This window comes from Carassius carassius, chromosome 50 (assembly GCF_963082965.1).
Source record: "Carassius carassius chromosome 50, fCarCar2.1, whole genome shotgun sequence".
Lineage (NCBI taxonomy): Eukaryota > Metazoa > Chordata > Actinopteri > Cypriniformes > Cyprinidae > Carassius > Carassius carassius.
In genome coordinates, this window is record NC_081804.1 from 8325421 (window position 1) to 8344590 (window position 19170).

General features: G+C 34.2%; 1 protein-coding gene across 1 annotated transcript in view; it reads right to left on the reverse strand.

Moving 5' to 3' along the window:
• Positions 1 to 202: 202 nt before the first annotated feature.
• The window catches only part of LOC132133630 (TBC1 domain family member 8-like), a 34260-nt gene continuing 15292 nt past the window's right edge, over positions 203 to 19170 (reverse strand). Inside the window, exons 11-15 of the mRNA XM_059546516.1 lie at positions 12540 to 12647; positions 11095 to 11255; positions 10799 to 10908; positions 8598 to 8792; positions 203 to 563 (exon numbers count right to left, since the gene is read on the reverse strand). Of these exons, the coding sequence (XP_059402499.1) occupies positions 485 to 563; positions 8598 to 8792; positions 10799 to 10908; positions 11095 to 11255; positions 12540 to 12647 (653 nt within the window). The 3' untranslated portion in view covers positions 203 to 484. The remainder of the gene's footprint in view (positions 564 to 8597; positions 8793 to 10798; positions 10909 to 11094; positions 11256 to 12539; positions 12648 to 19170) is intronic.

Below are 19170 nucleotides of genomic sequence, written 5' to 3' on the forward strand. Positions count from 1 at the left end.
AAATCAATTATTTTCCAGTTTCTGTAATTTGATGTAACGAGATACAATGTTTTAACTGACGTTTGTGTAGCTGTGTTCCCAAATTTCCCAATTAAACTACAAATATCTCCAGAAAACACATTTTGTTTGAAACCGACTGTGAGAGAGACAAATGACTGAAAGACAGACAGATCTTCACAAATAAAAGACAAGAAGCCATACCTTTATTATGAATTAATCTTTTATTAAATAACTATAAAAGCTACATTAAAATATGGACGTTCCATAAATTATGCAAGTCAGAAAAAACATGATTTTGAAAATCCTACATTCATACAGTAACACGGACTTGGGTAAAGTTGGTAGTGCATATCAGCAACATGTGGTCAGAGACGGTGAAGGAGGAGAGAGTCAGGCAGGGCCTGCTTTAATTGTCAGATGACAGTGCTTCATTGAGCAGTTATGAAGTGAGCACACTTTGTTCCATGACGAGTCCCACGTGGGCTCAAATGAGCTGTGATTCTCGCACTTGACTGGCTGTGTTTGGGCAGGGGATGAAGTTTCTCTCGCTCAGTGGCACATGCCTTCATTTACAAACACAGAAAGGTAGTTATTCAGGGTGTGCGTCGAAATGATTTTCAGAACAATTGCAGGGACAGTACCATGATCACAATGATAATGGTCTATGTTTCTGCCCAGGTCATGGTGCACTTATGAAATTGAACCTGCGAGGCTTTAAAACAATGTTTAAAAAAATCAAACGTACATGCATCAGTGAATAGCATAACTAATATTACATCTAGTATAGATTTAAAACAACAAGAGCAATAATGCACATATCGTGTTATGTAGCCTTACATGAACTACTCAATTAAGATGTAGCCACAAAAACAACCCGCTGTAGCAACTGTTCTTAAGGGCCCTGCAGCTCGTGCTATACTAAACTGAGTGCTAAAAGCATGAGATGTTCTCAGCTAAAGGCACCTCAGGCAGCAAGAGCACTCTTGTCCTTTATTGTCTCGCTCTCATCTCTCAGGAGCGCTCGAAATATCGCTTTGCCCTGCTGTGCCATTCACTTTGGTCTTTGCAGAACATCCTCTTGCACTTAAAATCTCTCAAAAAATAATAACATTCAACGAACCTTCTTTGACTTAAAATGTGTCCATTAAATGAAGCCTTTTCAACAAAAATCAAATGGAATCAAATATTTGAATGGATTTTATCTAGTCTTATATGAACTGAAATGTATTAAGTGAACCTACATGAACAAATATGAAAATGAACATGCTTGACCACACAACATATTATTTATATACATACTGTATGTGTGTCTGTTTTAGTCCATATATACAAAATATACATATATTATGCAAAAAAAAAAAAAAAAAGCAAATAAAAAGTTAATTTGAATATTAAAAAATAATAAAAATAAATATATATATTTCTCAATATAATGTAAAATTATTAATTGAAATATTCTTAATATGAATTCATATTATTTACATTTTAATGTTATAAGTAAATTATATATATAAAATAAAATTAACTTGGTATAACATTAAAAAATATGTTATTTAATACTAATTTTAAAATATTACTAACTAAACTGCTTGAGAATTTCTGAAAATCTGGTACAAAATTTCTCTAAAACAAACTTTTTTTTTTTTTTTTTACAAAACTACATTTACTACAAAACTCACTTTTGACTGAGTTTTTCTAATTACTTTGCATTAGCAGATTTTAATCAACTAACCTAAACACACACACAAAAAAAATTTCTTGGTGCTCTAACCAAGATTTTTACAAATCTGATACAATTCCTTTTCTGTTCATCGTTAAAAGTGTTTTCTATCCAAAGAGCATCACAAATCCATCAGCTGGGGATATGAATAGGGTTGATCCTTTTCCACATTACTACGTCCACACAACATAAGCCCAGTGGTAGCAAAACAGCAAGCTAAGCATGATTTCAGATTAAAAACACTATCACAATGTGTCTCTCTCAAGCTCCACAGGCTGAGACCGCTGCAGTCCTTCATATAATGGGAGTATGAAGCATGTGTCCGTATGGACCAGCTGCTTCTCGCTATACACCCTCTGAGGTCCACAGTAAGTGTGTTTAAGCAGGTTTCCCTGCAGAGTTTAGCCACGCTGGATTTAGCTGTTTGCCGGCACTATGAGGTGCAGAAGGCCCAGCGTGAGCCATTGAGACAGAGCGGCCTGTTGGACAATGGAGGTGTAGAACAGCCAGTCCCAGGGGAAGACAGCTGGAAACCTAGAAACTGAGCACCATTAATCAAAAGTGCCAGATGTCTCTATTTGTGGCCGGCATGGCATATAACCCAAAATAATGATCTCGACTTCATTTTGAGAACGACAGACAGAATAAGATCTAAGAGACATTAAATTACTGTTAAATTACTTAAATATTTTGAAGTATGTTGGTAACCCAATGATTATGGGTCCCATTGACTTACAAAGTAGGGACAAAAATACATTACTATGGAAGTAAATGGGACCTGAAACGGTTTGGTTACCAACAATCTTCAAAATATCTTCTTTTCTGTTCCAAAGAAGAAACAAAAGCATACAGGATTGGCACGACGTGAAGGTGAGTAAATGATGAAATCCAAGTTGAAAGGTTCTGATAATGTTTAACATCTGTATTTATTTTATTGTTTTGCAATTGTTTTGTTTTCTTAAGGGATCCTGCTAGAACTTTATTTTTCAATGATATTAAGCAGATGTATTTTTTTTCAGATATTGCATGTCACAGTTGTAAAATTAAACTGTGAACCTTTAAAACAGGGTCTATAGGGACTATATATATAGTCTTTTTATAAAATACATTTTATACATAAACATTTAACTAAAGAATCTGCAAGCGCTTTAATTTTTCCCCCTTGACTCTGAACAAAAGGTGGTTCAATAATGATTAATGTTACAGGAACTAATTATTGCAAATGCAGGATCCCAGTGTGTTCTGGTATTTTTATTTTCGCTAAGGTTTGCATATGGTGGTGTGTTCTTAATGACAGCTTTCCTAAAAATATATCCTATTCCTAAAATAAGAAATATCCCAATATATCGCCTTGCTTACAGTATCGCAATATATCATATCCCAACCCCTGTATCGTGATTTGTATCGTTTTGCCACATTCTTCCAGATACACAGCCCTTCTTTGCACTAGTGGTCTCAGACTTTTGGACATGACATACTAGATGTAATTAGCTAATTAAGCAGCTTCATTTAGGATTCATGTGGCTGGAATTGTGGTTTTGGTGGACCTTGTACTGTACAATAGAGAAGCCATTAACTGCATTAAACAAAGCCAGCAACTGCACCTGGGCTCAGGTAAAAATGTGTGAAATTTTTTTGCCCCAAACTCAGTTTTCCCATTTTAATTTTTCTGGATTATATTTATTTGTTATATTTTTCTGGACTCCATTTTAATTGTTAAAATGTTTACTAATCAAAAAGCATGTCTTGAAATCATGAAAATTTCAACAGCATTTCTTTTAACTGTTTTTTTTTTTTTTAATAGGGCCCTATTAATTAAGTTTGAGTTTACTTTTTTCTGGTAATCAAATAAAGGCAAAAATATTAATTTAACTTTTCTTGTAATCCAAGAAAACGTTATACAGTAAATTCCGTTTTTCTATGACTGGATTCTGCAAATCCATGGCATCGTGGAAATCACAGGACCCTAGATAAGCAAACATATTCAAACATTGAAAAAATTATTTCACTAAAAGAAAAAAAATTCTAAAATAACTGAACTAAAGTGGAATAAACTAAAAGATTCCCAGGATTCACAAAGTCAGAAATTTAAACTATAACTATATATTATTTCATTCAAATTCATCCATCCGAATCCCAAAAGTATAAATAAATAAAAAAATCTTACATTTAGATAAAGTTCAATCCAAAAAACGTTTACACTCAATATACTTGTTGTGAAATGTACTGTATTTCTGTGCATATTAAGAGTTAATAACTGTGCACTAATTATGTTTACTACTGTATTGTTATCTTAACATTATGCCAATGTCAAACTCTATTGAAATCAAAGAGTCAGATCTCCTGTGCATTTCAGGTTGTTGAAATGTAGCGCATATTAAATCAATTAATTTGGAAGAGAGCTAAAGCTTCACTCTCCTCTGCCTAAGTTACATTCACAACAACCGAGTGACCATGCACTTTAAAAACTTCGCACGGACCCAGATTTCTACATGGCTAAAAACATTTCCTATCCCCGGTCCACTGGGGCAGACGCAGCCTTCTAAACAGCAGGGTGATGCTGGGAAATCAGGAGCTAAGTCATTAATAAATAAATGCCACTCTGTGTTGTTAATCATGGGATTTCATACTGCACGTATTTCCCTTTGGATCTGATCCCATCACATTTTTCCTCAGTGTTGTTTATGCAAAGTCTATAGCACAGCCACCAACACGGTCACCTGAATCTCAATGTGTTCAGATAAGATCAGCTGTTCCCTGATCAACTTTCCTACTTCCATTCAGTTTTGTTGCATAACCATCGCACCCAAGTGAACAACAATGGCTATCGCACCCCTATCCAACAGTCGGCACGAACCTACACGCATAGACAACTGTGTGCTGTATTCCAAGATATGTATCCCATCACCACTTTGGGCAGGGTTGCCAGGTATGCTGTAATCTTTTCCCCCTGGAAACCAGACACAGAAGAGGAAGATCAAACACTGGGCATGGGATCCCATGTCTTTGCTGCTCATTCGGAGCATGACGCACACATGGCATACAGGCACAGAGGTTCTTTCCATAGCATCCCACACTCTTGCTCTTTTCAGAGGTGGGACGTCTGATAATCACATGATTGGGAAAAGACCCACACCGCAGATTCAGCCAGGTTTGTGAAGATAGTAAGCTGTGGTGGGAAGAAGAAAAAAAATATCCCAATGGAAGCACTGTTAACTTCAAAGAAGGAAAAAAGTTCAAAGTAGTATTTTTCTTTTGATGAACACAGGAACCATTCAAATGTCAAAATATTTTGAAAATACATAGGTTTTAAAATATTTATACTTACAAAGCACACTAACATACTTTATAAATATATATTTTTTATAAAGTATATTTGTTGTTTTTTATTTCTTAGTGTAGGTTGTATTACGTCCATTGCTATCATCTGGGAAAAGCATATACATATGTGAATGAATTCTAGAGCTGTGTGGAACAATTTGCAGATGAAATACGTTTTAGGAAATCCTGTTATGGCCACTAATGATATATAAAAAAAAGAAGTGTAAAAGATGGAAATATAAAGTACATTTAATATACTATAATTTAAATGGCCTTCCTCCATAAAATTAAATAAAATAATAAAAGCAAAACAAAGCAGAAATAAAATAACATAAAATGTACTAAATACCCCAAATTAAAACATTTAAAAGAAACCAAAAAGAAGAAAGAAAAAAAACTAAGCAAAAACTAAAATAAAATCTAAAACGTTTAAAAGAAATGCACATAAAACTCTAAAAAGAAACAAAAAAGATTTAGAAAACAAATCTGAGATAAAAGCAAAACAAAGCAAACAAAACCAAGTGAAGCAGATTAACAGCAAAATTGTATGCTGTTATTGGAAACCACTGAAACAAAAAAGAAAAACTTTAGACTACATTTTCTTTGTGTTAAATTTGTTTCATTGTGTTTACATTTTGTGTGTACTAAGGAACTTTTCATAAAACCAGAAACTTGCTGGAAGAAACCCGAGTCAGCCTGCACAAAAACATTTTTTTTTTTACATAAGTCTCTATGTATGTGAATAAAGAAAAATGTAGTTAGGCTACTTTTATGCTTGAGAGTAGTAATTAAAATGTTCCTGGAAAGGATTCTGCTTTAGGAACTTTATTTTGAACTCATTGACTGCATTATTGGTTCAAGGGAGGATTAAAATTCTCAGGTGAGACTAAAGCAACAACATTTTTGTTAAAAATGCACACATAATAGAACAACCTTTGCAACCTCTCTTAAAATCCCAGTCAATGAAAGTTTCACACTCCCCCCTGACATCATTACAAGTGCTACTAAGGCACCAGGAAGTTGGATGTAAAAAGTTGAAAGGCCAGATGCTTGTGTTCAGAGCTGGTGTGACTCATCTGCTCCTGTGTCAGCTCCTTCCATTGAAGAGGGCAGGTGGAAATGGCAGGACGCTGGCCTCTGGGCACGAGGGTTTAAATACAGCGTGCTGACATAACTGACTGAACTAACACTTCTGCTACATTTTTCCACCAAACCTACTGCTTTTCCGCATGATCCCAGAGGGTAAAGATGTAAAACGTTGACACAAATAGAGCTCAAAAAAGGGATATTTTTGTCCTCATAACCCTCATAAGCTATCTTTATCAAAGTTTTTTCCAGTGACGGAGACAATGCAGGCTTTCTAAATGTGGAAATTCTGATAAAGTTATACACCAATATAAAAATTTCAATTCAGATAATGTGATAATTTTATGTTACAGCCAATAACAAATAAATGGTCAACATTAAAATGAATACTATTTGGGCTAAATAAATGACAAGTAAAACACTAAAACAATAATTTCTAATTCTATAAGTGAATTAACCATTGCAACATTATAATGTACAATATGAATTTTTTATTTTTTGAGATTCGCTAAAGATGAGATCTTTAGCAAATTTTGTGTTTTTTAAGATTAACTTTAGGTGCGTTTTTGTAGACAATTAAATATCTCTTATTGGCTGTTACTGTCCAAATATATATATTAGTGGTGGGCATAGATTAATTTTTTTAATCTACATTAATCTCACTGTAATCTTGGAATTAATCTAGATTAATCTAGATTAAAATGGCTCATTTGAGTTCTGCTGAAGGCATTCAGAATGTGTGTGCTACCCAAATAAAATAATGACTAAAAGTAAGTCTTTGAGAAGGGGTTTCTCAAGACAGGTGGTGCATTAGACCAGGGGCTCATCTCCTGTTTCCAAAATGCATCACAATTCTTGAGAAAGCTGTAAACTAATTCCACATTGCACAAGGTGCAAACAACCTTACGCTTGTTTCACACATAATCCGTTTGCAGCGCGTATGCGTTTCGTATTTTTTTATGCACCCATGTTAACGGATTCCAGCGTTCACGCGGTTGATGTCCGTCAGTGGGTTCCAGGAGCGTTGCGTCTGCAGCAGTGCAGTGATGCAAACGCGTCCTGTGTGAAAGCACAATGAGTACGAGTCCGTGCTGCTTCAGCACCACATACGAAACGCACACGGACTGCATACGTTGTGTGTGTGAAACATGGGTGCTTCTTGTCGAGGTTTCCTTTGGGAAGCTTCTTAAAAAAAAAAAATAAATCACTGAAGCAAACCTGGCGGCATCCATGCTGGCACGTCACGCTTGATGTGGAAATTTCACAGTAGGCATACACACAGGTTTAAAGACTTGTTCTCGCCCCCTACAGATTCGGCTAGGTATACATCCGCGCTAAAATATCAAGGTGAAAGGTCATCATAGCTCGCATAGTATAGACCCAGCTCCCAACCCAACTTTGAGAATAGATTAACGGCGATATGTTTTTAAATCGCCCGATAAGAGTCCCCCATTAACGCAGCACGTTAACGCCGATAACGGCCCACCACTAATATATATATATCTATATATATATATCTATATATATAGATATATATATATATATATATAATAACTTTCAATAAATATGATACTTAAGTTCTTGACTGATACCTTATAAAATATATGTACAAGCCCTGACAATTGCTTTAATTTCTTATTATTTCTCTTTGGTTTTATTTAGTCTTTAAATAAGAAAAAAATTTCAACTGGGAAGAAAAATTCCAGTGACATTTAGCATTATTTATATACTATTATATTATTTATTAATATTTTTCAATATCCTTTATTCAATTTTAACTTTTGATAATTTAATATGCTTTTGTCATTTCTATTAAGTGTTGTTTTTAATTCTATTTAGCGTAAATTTTTTCCATTTCAGTTATCCATTTTAGTCGATTTTTACACGTCAAAACTTAGGTTTTTAGTTTTTTTTATGCAATTTTTTTTATGTAATATCCAATAACCAATATGGTGCTGATATAATGCGTACCACTTAATGTATGTTTTTAATACGTTTTTGACTTATCCCTTGCAAAATATATGTACAAGCCCTAACAATTGCTTAATTTCTTACAAAAAGTCTAGACTTCCTTGCTGAGATCAAACCAATCCACAGGTATGCTACTAAAAAGTGGTGAAAAAAGCCCCTTACTCCCATTTACCTCATTAAAGTATCGCCTTTCATGGTTCTCTGTGCTTTCATTTAAATCCTTCTCTGTTGCAAAGAATCCATACGGTTGCATTAATCACTTTGAATATGAGGGATTGGGATCAGATTAAAGCATCATTATAACTAACGCATCTTCATTGAGTACAAAAACTTGCCAAACCAAACCAACGTGGCCACCTGTCAGTTTAATCCCTTCCCAAAGCAAACAAGAATTATTGTTGGCACTGGTGAACAAATGTTTATGATGGAGGATCAAATGCCTTTCCTCCGCCTACACAAGCCAAAGATTTATTAATCTTGAATGCAAATGATTCAGTACCTGCTTTGGGTTTCTTGACATTCATCATTCTTGGTGTTCTCTGGCCGCATAAACGTTTGAGCTGCTGTTTGCTGAGATCTAGAGCTTCGATTCTTCAGCATGAGGGAACCTCCTCGTCCAGACTGAACTCGGCTCTTTCTGCGAGCCACTTTACCCACGGGTCCTGACCTCACACGCCAGGCTGAAGAGCTGGAGCTGTGAAGAGTCAGAAATCAGATCTCAAAACTCACTCAGGGACATAGTATTTGGACATTTGGCCATTCACAAAGAAGAACTTTTCCATTGTTTTCCTATGTAAACACATGCTAGACGGATGTGTTTGACCATCTTCTTCATGTCTCAGCTTTTGCAGCATCTCACGCGTGACAAATTTCTCTAAACATATATTCAACATATATACAACTAAAAAAAACTAAACTAAAACAAAAAGCCCCTCAAGCTTAATACAAAAAAAAACGACAATCACATAAAATGATTAAAGCTTAAATAAAAATCAAAATGAAAAAAAAAAAAAATATATATATATATATAGAGAGAGAGAGAGAGAGAGAGAGAGAGAGAGAGAGAGAGAGAGAGAGAGAAAGAGTATATATGCTCATTTACTCCTTTTAGTTATTCATTTACTTTTTCAGATTTCATTTTGATTTTCATTTATGCTTTAATCATCTCATTATGTGATTACCATTTTTATATATATTTATATTTAGCTTGAGTTTTTATATTTGTGTTAAATTTATTTGCATTTTACTATTTCAACTTATTTCTATTTATTATATTTGAATTAGTTGCTAAGCCAACATTTGTAACTTTCAAGTTTTTTATCTACTATTTTAAGCTTTTTTTTTTTTTTTTTTTAAGTAATAATATATGTTAAGAGTAACAAACAACACTGCTTAATTAAAAATATATTAACTGAAAACAAGTTTAAATACCTTATGCCATTTTTGAATTAACTATCTACATGATGCACATGACTATTCCAGAGTATCATGATCTATTGTGCAAAGCTTTGAGCTTTTCAGTGTCATTTCTGATACCATATTTGAGGACATTTGGAATTTCTGTCTGCCATAAAAACCCTCAAATCCCTGAGTGCCCCTATGACTCTGCAACCCATCAGTAAAATGTGTATTTCTCACAGGGCTAATGAATGTTTGCATTTCAACGCAGGCTGTGCTCTAGGGCGTTTACACTTGGTTTTCTGGGAAAAGGGTGAAGTGTTGAAAACCTAAGCTGGGGGTTTGGACACACACAAAGAAACAGCCTCCTTATTTCCTCATCATGTCAAATTAGGAAAAATCCACACACTGACCCTCGGTGACCCTATTCGGTCTCAAGGATTTCATTCTACAGACTCTAATTCAGGAGCTGCTGGGAATGACAAGTATGTTGGCAAGTTTTTCCAACTTTTATCAAGAGAAAGGTTTGCGAAACAACATTGAAATTTACAACACAATTTTAACTCCACATTTTAATTTCAATCCTTATACATTAAAGGGGTAATACATTCAATGCTCCCACTTAAACTAATCTCAACCTAAATATCTAAAGGAACAAATTAGACACACAAACACACACACACACACACACACACACGCGTAAACAGGTGAGCAGACTTGCAAAACTATCTCAACTAGCCAGAAGCATTTTCTCAGTTAAAGCTCAATAAAAACATTAGTACAAAGCCATAAATTATGTCACTCTGTGATGAAGAAAAAAAACAAAAAACAAAGACCTGATTAGTGACTCCCACCTTTATTTAACTAAAAAGAAAATTATTTTATTGTTTATTCATCATTTACTTCCTCATCTTGTATCAAACCTGTATGACTTTATTTCTTCTGTGAAAAAAGAAGGTATTTCAAAGAATGTGCTGGCTGCATCATTAAATCGCTCAAACACTCCATAAGCTGATGGATATGAGGATTTTTTTATTATCACTTGAATGCTTTTATTGCATTTAATTTATTATTAAAATAACAAATATTTCAAATGTCTATTTATTTGTCAGTTTGAATAGTAATTTATGTATTTACTTTTACATTTTTTACTTCTAAAAGTTTGAGTGTGTTATATTAACAGTTCTTTTAATGAGCCACAGGTGTTGTAGTCAATTAAAACATTGTACCAATTAACTAAACCTATTTAAACACAAAAGGGGCCAGATTGTTTAGCGTTTTGTCTTTATTTCTTTTACACACCTGTCTTTATCAGCAGCTCCATCTGAATCTTGAGAAGGGAGCTGCTCCTTCTTGACCCCACCCAGAGTGGAATTCTGGGAACGCCTGCTACTGCTCCTCCTGGTTCGACCCTGAGTCACATACATTCTCAGAATAAATATATATAGGACTAATACACAGCACAGCAAAAAAATGTGTCAAGTGTATCTTCTCTCTGATATCGATCTCTGATATAAACAGTGGAGCTGCTGCGAACACATTGCTATTTTCAGCTTCAAAGAATGCAGGTCATACATTGGTGATAATGTGAGATGTACCTGTGTCTGAGTGAAGGAGGTGGAGATTCTGGTTTTGGAGAGGCGGCCTAGGGCAGGGCTGCTCTTGGCAGGTGCACTGTACTTCCCCGATTCCAAAAGGTAATGCTGAGCCACTTTCAGCAGCCGCGTGAAAACATTTTTAGTGCTAGAGCCTGGAACCACTGAAGAAACACAGATCACAAAAAAATTTACACAGAAGGGAAGTATATGTCGATCAAAATAAATATATACACACAAATTAATATAAAATTAAATAAGAATAAGCATAAAAATGTCATGCTTTTTTGCATCTGGTGACAGAATAACAGATGTATAATTTACAAATTCAATAATGAAATAAACACATATACATACATAAACAGAAACTAATGAATATAAATTCACTGGTACATACTGCATATATATATATATATATATAAACAATAGCAAGTTTTTAGTGTGTAATTCTTTTTTTTTTCTTTCTATTTTACGCTAAGTTTTTTAATTTATCATCTTATTTTATGTGTACATAATATTAATAAATATCATAATGTAAAAAAAAAACATTTTAGACAAATATTTGAAAACAGAAGTTGAAGTATGTGATTTACGGTGGGACCAAATGGAACATCAAAAATGTATTTATCTAAAAGGCTTTATTTCATCGGTTAGTCGATATTAAAATACCACATGGAACTGGAAAAAAACTACTTTATTTTTATAATTTCTGGAGAGTATGTGATTGGTTCTATTCTTGTAACTAATTCACATAACTTTAACAGATTAAACTGGGATAAAAGGTATTTTAAAGTCATTATTTAAAACACGTGGCTCTTTCCAAAGTAAATCTGTCAGCAGTACCAATGGTTGAACTTGTGTGAGCTGCAGTATATTTCCAGGTACAAACAAACATCACACCGCAGACAGGCCCACAGCGCAAAGCTGAATGTTATCAGACTATCACATTTACACAGGTGCTGCCGGCCTGCTCTTGCTAATGCAAGCTGTGTGCTGGAGAACAGATATCCATGCCAGTCACATATGCCTCTAGGGATTTTTTCTGTCCCCTGTAATCTCATCAACAGAACAAGGAAATGTGAGCTGTATTGTATTTCAAAGCATCTGTTTTGGTGGTTTTGAATCGGTACAGCTCTGTAAAACTCGAGTGTAATTCGCTTGACACTGAATGCATGAATCGGTGATCCTGAAGTACAACGTGTCAAGGGGTTTAGCCTATTGTCTTGATTTCTTCTTTCTGGGCCAACAGTATAAACTCGTGTCGTGTGATTGGATCCAAGCAATACTATAATCTCATGGATGATCCAGCAGGGTGCCATCTTGAGGTACTGGTGCACTTTTGTTATGACACTATATCCTTCTCTTGTAGCAATGACCCATCAGATAAAGAGCACGGAGGTCAAGACCTGCCTAAATTACTCATTAATCATCTCTATGAACCGCCTCACCTTTCTTGAAAGTGTTCCTGCCAACTTCTTGTGAAGGTTTTTCATCTTGTTCATGTCCATGGCTGAGAGAACTTGTACAGTCTTTTGTGCTTTCTTTAATCACTTTCTCTGCAAAGATGGATGTGAAATGGACATTTTAATAGGTAATATATATAAAACACCTGGTAGGGCAAAAAGAAAAGCAAAAAAATAAAATAAAATAAATAGAAAACAAACAAGGGAATACATTTAAAAGCTATAAATGCAATAGAATAAATACATAAAAACCAACGCATTTTAAAAATATAAGATTTACAAATTTTAATAAATTATATATAAAATGTAAATTTAAAAAACAATAAATAAATTAAAAAATCTAATTATATAAATAAAATATATACAAAAAACTAAAAATAAATTAAAATAACATATATAACACACATGCACAGACATACACAGTGTACAGTATTTAGTGTGTGATGTGGAAAAAGCACTTTATTTTGTATGTAAGCTTCTCTGCCCCAAAAAAAGCAAAGCAAAGTGAAAAATACCGCAGACACATGCCAACTCATTGAAAATTACAAATTACTGCAAAAATGTTTGTGTCGCATTTTTTACTATACTAAGAGTCAGAGATACATTTGAAGTACTTCAAAACTACAATTGAACCGTAATCCCGGGCTTTGAAGAAAGATGTAATTTCACAATCAATCTTAATCTGCAGCAGTTTAAAAGCTTTAGTTCACAGTGGATCTCATTAAAACAAGTTCTGGCATGTTCATGAGAAAACCCTGGAAGGTACCGGCGCTCACCCTGCATGTATAATTTGGTAGGGAATGAAAGTTAATGGACCACATCACTGCATTCGACCCATTGGCATCGGTTTCAAAGAGCAGGATCCAAATGTAATAACAGATTTAAAATAAAGGTTTACCCTTATGCAGCAATGCCATGCTATTCTGAGAGAATCATGGATTATCACCACTGAAGGCCATCGCTCTCTATCAGACTCAGAAAAAGGCTGTGCAAACATGATAGCGAAGGCATTAGTGACAATACAAACACATCTGTTGTGTGTATGTGCGTGCTCCTGAACAATGTTTCATTACGAGAAGAAATTCTATACGCAGCTAACTGTATGTAGACAACATCAGAAAAGTATATTTAAATAGAAGACAGTTCAAATTTAAATTGTAATAATTCCCAATATTCCTTTTTTTGTATTTTTGATTTAATAAATGCAGCCTTGAGCATAAGAAGCAATAAAAAAACCTACTGACAGTGTATATACCACATATAGTATTAATAATATAACATTAAGTCTTCAGAAATGTGTATGTTGCGATGTTTTGTATTATACATCGGTTGTTTCTGTTTGTTGATGTCGATGCTGCAGAAACTAAATAAATACCCATTAATATAATCTAATAACACAAATTAAAGAGCCCTGTGAGCAACACAGCAATTCAATATTTTTATGTGAATTTGTAAAATATTGTGAAGCTCTTAAATTCAAGAGCCTTATGCAACAAATCCCATTACTGCAGCACCAGATCAGATTTGCTACTGTCACAATCTGCTTGTGCATGTCATGTCTGCCTGAGCGCAGGGCAACAGGTCAGCATGGATCATCAGTGGCAGCATATTTCAGCTCTGAAACTGAGATCTGCCACTTCCTCTGACGCACAAAGAGCAATATTGGCCTGGCAACCGGTAACCATGGCGTCTATGCACAGGAACGCTGCAAGAACAAGAATAAACCTGAAGTTTCCTTCTGGACGCAAGGCCCTGTTTCATAAAGACTGGATCAATTGTAATAAAGTACAAAAAGAAAATGGCCTACATAAAATTATAAAAAAAATTTTTTTTAAAAATAGTATAGTATAATATAGTGTAGTATAGTATAATAATATAGTATAGTATAATATAGTGTAGTATAGTATAGTATAATATAGTGTAGTATAGTATAGTATAATATAGTGTAGTATAGTATAATAATATAGTATAGTATAATAATATAGTATAGTATAGTATAATAATATAGTATAGTATAATATAGTGTAGTATAGTATAGTATAATATAGTGTAGTATAGTATAATAATATAGTATAGTATAGTATAATAATATAGTATAGTATAGTATAATAATATAGTATAGTATAGTATAATATAGTGTAGTATAGTATAGTATAATAATATAGTATAGTATAATATAGTGTAGTATAGTATAATAATATAGTATAGTATAGTATAATATAGTGTAGTATAGTATAGTATAATATAGTATAGTGTAATAATATAGTATAGTATAATAATAAAGTATAGTATAGTATAATATAGTGTAGTATAGTATAGTAATATAGTATAGTATAATATAATATAGTATAATAATATAGTATAGTATAATATAGTGTAGTATAGTATAGTATAATAATATAGTATAGTATAATAATATAGTATAGTATAATATAGTGTAGTATAGTATAGTATAATAATATAGTATAGTATAATATAGTGTAGTATAGTATAGTATAATAATATAGTATAGTATAATAATATAGTATAGTATAATATAGTGTAGTATAGTATAATAATATAGTATAGTGGGGTTTTAATCTAATTTCAATTATAAAAATAAATATTTTCGAATATCAATTTAGTTTTCTTTTGAACCCCACTACATATAATCACTAAAAGCTCAAATGTTTTTTATTAAAAATAAAATAAAACAAAATAAAATATATTTAATGATGTATGTGGAAACATAATACGAATGTTAATGAAATATAAAAGGTAAAATAAATATTTAAATAATTAATACATTCAGAAAATCCTTATTGGTTTTGTTTACTGGGTTCACTGGAGGTGATATATTTTCACAGGGATCATAATTATTCTTAAATCAAGCTCATGGAAGAGGTGTGCACATGCAGGATGTCTTATCAGTTTCAACTTCAAGCTTCCTGTTCCCATATTTTTCCATTAAAACTCCCATAACTCACTACCATTACACCCGGAGGGAGGTGGCTCCAAGTTCTCATGCACCAGAATCATTTTTTTAATAATAAAAGTTTATTTTACATTTATTTATGTTACCTTGTACCTGAAGGCCCAGTCATTTTTTGACCGATTTCCCGGATACCCTCTAGCAAACAACACACATCTAACAGAGTCCAGACAAAACCTGCATCAGTTTTCAATTCAACACTTTCCTCAAGTTATTTAGTGTAACATTGTGTGTGCAGTCTGCACACGCCAAAACATTGTGCCGCAGGAAAACAGATAACACACAGCCAGCCCAACAATGACAACAGTAAAAGTCCTGAGATGGAGCCAAGGAACACAAAAGGTTATCCATGCCAATACAAAGGAAATGAGCTGACTTTTGAACTTGCAGCCAAACAATCCATCACAATAAAAAAAACACTCAAGTAAAGAGACCACCCCTTAAAACATTTGAGATTAAAAGACCTGCACCTCTGCAAAGTAAAGGTAACATACTGGTGATTAAACTTCTATAATGTCCTGCTTTCCCTTTGATGAGATTTATGGTACAGCTGTGGGTCATGTGATTACAGGAGGTCATTAACTGAGACGGGGGACTCAAGGCACCACGAAAAAAAAAAAAGTCTCATCTAGCAACAACCTCACTGATTTTAAACTGAAAATTCGATTGTTTTGGATGGGCAGGTGTTATTTCTAATTTTGTTCAGAAAACGTAAACATTTAAAAACAAAAACAAAAAAATACAAATAAAATTAAATTAAAAATTAAGCTGAAAATTCTATCATTTTTGAAAAATGTTGTCCATGCAATGAACGTCATTGAGGTCCAATCAAGTGTTGTTTTAGATGCCTTTAACTTTCATTGGACAGAAATGGTTCTTTAAAAGATTTTTATTTTTATTATTATTATTCCAATGAGAACACAAAAACGTTCAAGGTTTGGAAAGTGAGGAATGGCATGAATTATTCCTTTAAAAGACTAGCTGACTGACTTCTGGCATTAGATTTGATTATGGCAAAATGACAAATGAAAATATTTACTGGTAAACCATCTGTTTCTGATAGAGATGTCACCGTGTGTACTGCTGACGCAACTCAGACTGTCCTTTGAGGATATTAAAAAGATTGAAGTAGACATGAGGAGGTTTAGCAGATAGTAAAACATCTTCACGCTGATGAAAAAATCTTGGGCTATATTCCAATGTTAAGGAGAAAATCAACCTTAGAAAGAATTGTCAATGATTAAGAAATATTTCAGATTTCTAGTTCACTATTCACATTTTCTCTCTCTCTCTATATAAATATCTATAATATACAAGTTTAAAAGTATATAGTTAGTAAATATAGTATATAGTATAATATAAATGTATTCTTTTTAATACCATATGCTCTGTTATTACAGTTATTAAATTATTTTGTATAGACACAGATTTTATAACATGTAAATAAAATATATAAATGTAATTATATATTTACAAATAAAATGAGTAAACATAATGTAAAAATGAATTAAATAATATTACCATAACTGCCATTCAATAACCACATACTCCGTTATTTTATATAAAAAGACACACAATTTATACGTAAATAAATAAACATTTAAAATGTATATTATTAAGATAAACAAAATGTATAAAAGGTTAATTATTTACCAATAAAATAAGCCTATATTTATGTAAAAAAAACGATATTACTAAAATTGTTATATATATAACAATTTTTATATGTATATGTATATATATATATATATATATATAATAAGCATTACGCAAATACGCAGAAAGCTCCATGCCACATCCGCATGCAGTCTTTAATTAGCTTTAAATGGCTTCCTTCAAAACTACTTTTCTACTTCACTCTGCTTTTGGTTTTCAAAGCATGTCTTTCCAGGGCCAGGTAAGAAGGTCATGAAAGGGTACAAAGGAGGAGTTATGGAGGGAGGCCCACCATTGCATTGTCCTTTCCGGCCATCAATCAGGCCTGAATCATCTTTGAAAGATAGTCATCTATCAAACCCTCAGGAATATCAATCACCGCAGGGTTAAAGAAGAACCACTTGATGCTGCCCTTTCATTTTGAGTCACTAACCATGGCTTTCGTGGAGGCACTCAAGAGATGAAGCCCATGGATTCAGCTGTGGAGGAGGGTGATGATACACCACACTTCCAATGTTTGCTTCCAGCCACAAGTTTACTACATTTGCAGCATGTTAAAATAAAATAAAGTAACATTTTATAACTCAAATTAACTAAGGAATGATAAAATCTTTCAACATACATATTATACATATTAATTGAAAGATTATATACATTTTAACATGTTCTTTGAACTAAGGCAAACCGTTTCTAATTATATGCACGGACCGTTGGCTTTTTTTAATCCATCTGAAGTGGTAGACTACGAGTAGATTTGAAAGCATCAATAAAGCAAAAGTGGTAGGAAGCAACTGACCTGCTGACACTGAGCTTAGACTCATCACATCCAGGACTCAACTTTAATGGTCCCACTGGATGATGGGTGGCTTGATACTGGCGACCCAGGAAAGCCTTCAGTCATTAGTGGATTTATAGCCAACACAAGGCTCTACTCAAGAAGGTCGGAAGAATTTCACCTTTCTGACCTGGTTAAGCCAGGGTCCTAAGCTGTGCTGCACTCTTTTGACTAAATGCAATGAAGCCATTTCTTCACGCTCATCAACCGTGTGCCGCCCAGAATGGAACGGCTTGTGCTGGTCATTGTCTGTTTCACATTTTCTGAACAAGCGCTAGGCGATTACTTGATTAAGCCAGTCCAGCGGGAGCACTCGGGTTACAGAAAATATTAGCCTTCAGCAGAACATGCTCGAGGACAGAACAGTCAAACGCAATGAATGGCTGACTTAATCAGCTCGTTTTACAGGATTAAAGGCAAAATGGCTGACTATTGTGTTTGCTCAGACACAGAGCCCTGCTCAAGGTGACCAGAGAAGCAGATTCACAGCTAAGATGCAATATAAATGGTTTTGATAGCCGTTTTATCCTTCTTCAGCACTGTGCCATACCAAAGGCCCAAGTCCCTGTCAGGGGTCCCACTTACTCAGAGTTCACACTGCACGATTTAAGGCCCATTTTTCACTCACCGACAGGTTTTGATGAATTGCAGAAAAATGCCCAAAATCGCCAAATCGGTGCTCGTTCATGTGGGAAGTCGTGGCCTAATGGTTAGAGAGTCGGACTCCCAATCGAAAGGTTGTGAGTTCGAGTCCTGGGCCGGCAGGAATTGTAGGTGGGGGGAGCGATGTACAGTTCTCTCTCCACCTTCAATACCACGACTTAGGTGCCCTTGAGCAAGGCATTGAACCCCCAACTGCTCCCCGGGCGCCGCAGCATAAATGGCTGCCCTGGGTGTGTGCTCACAGTGTGTGTGTGTGTGTGTGTTCACTGCTCTGTGTGTGTGCATTTCGGATGGGTTAAATGCAGAGCACAAATTCTGAGTATGGGTCACCATACTTGGCTGAATGTCACTTCACTCACTTCACTTCATGCGAGTGACAATCACGCAGTGTGAATTGTCAAAGACGCGATCTGAGAGAATCGCCGCAAAATATTTGGCATAATAAATATCTGGAGCTGTCAGCGATTCACAATCAGGCTGTGTGCAATGAT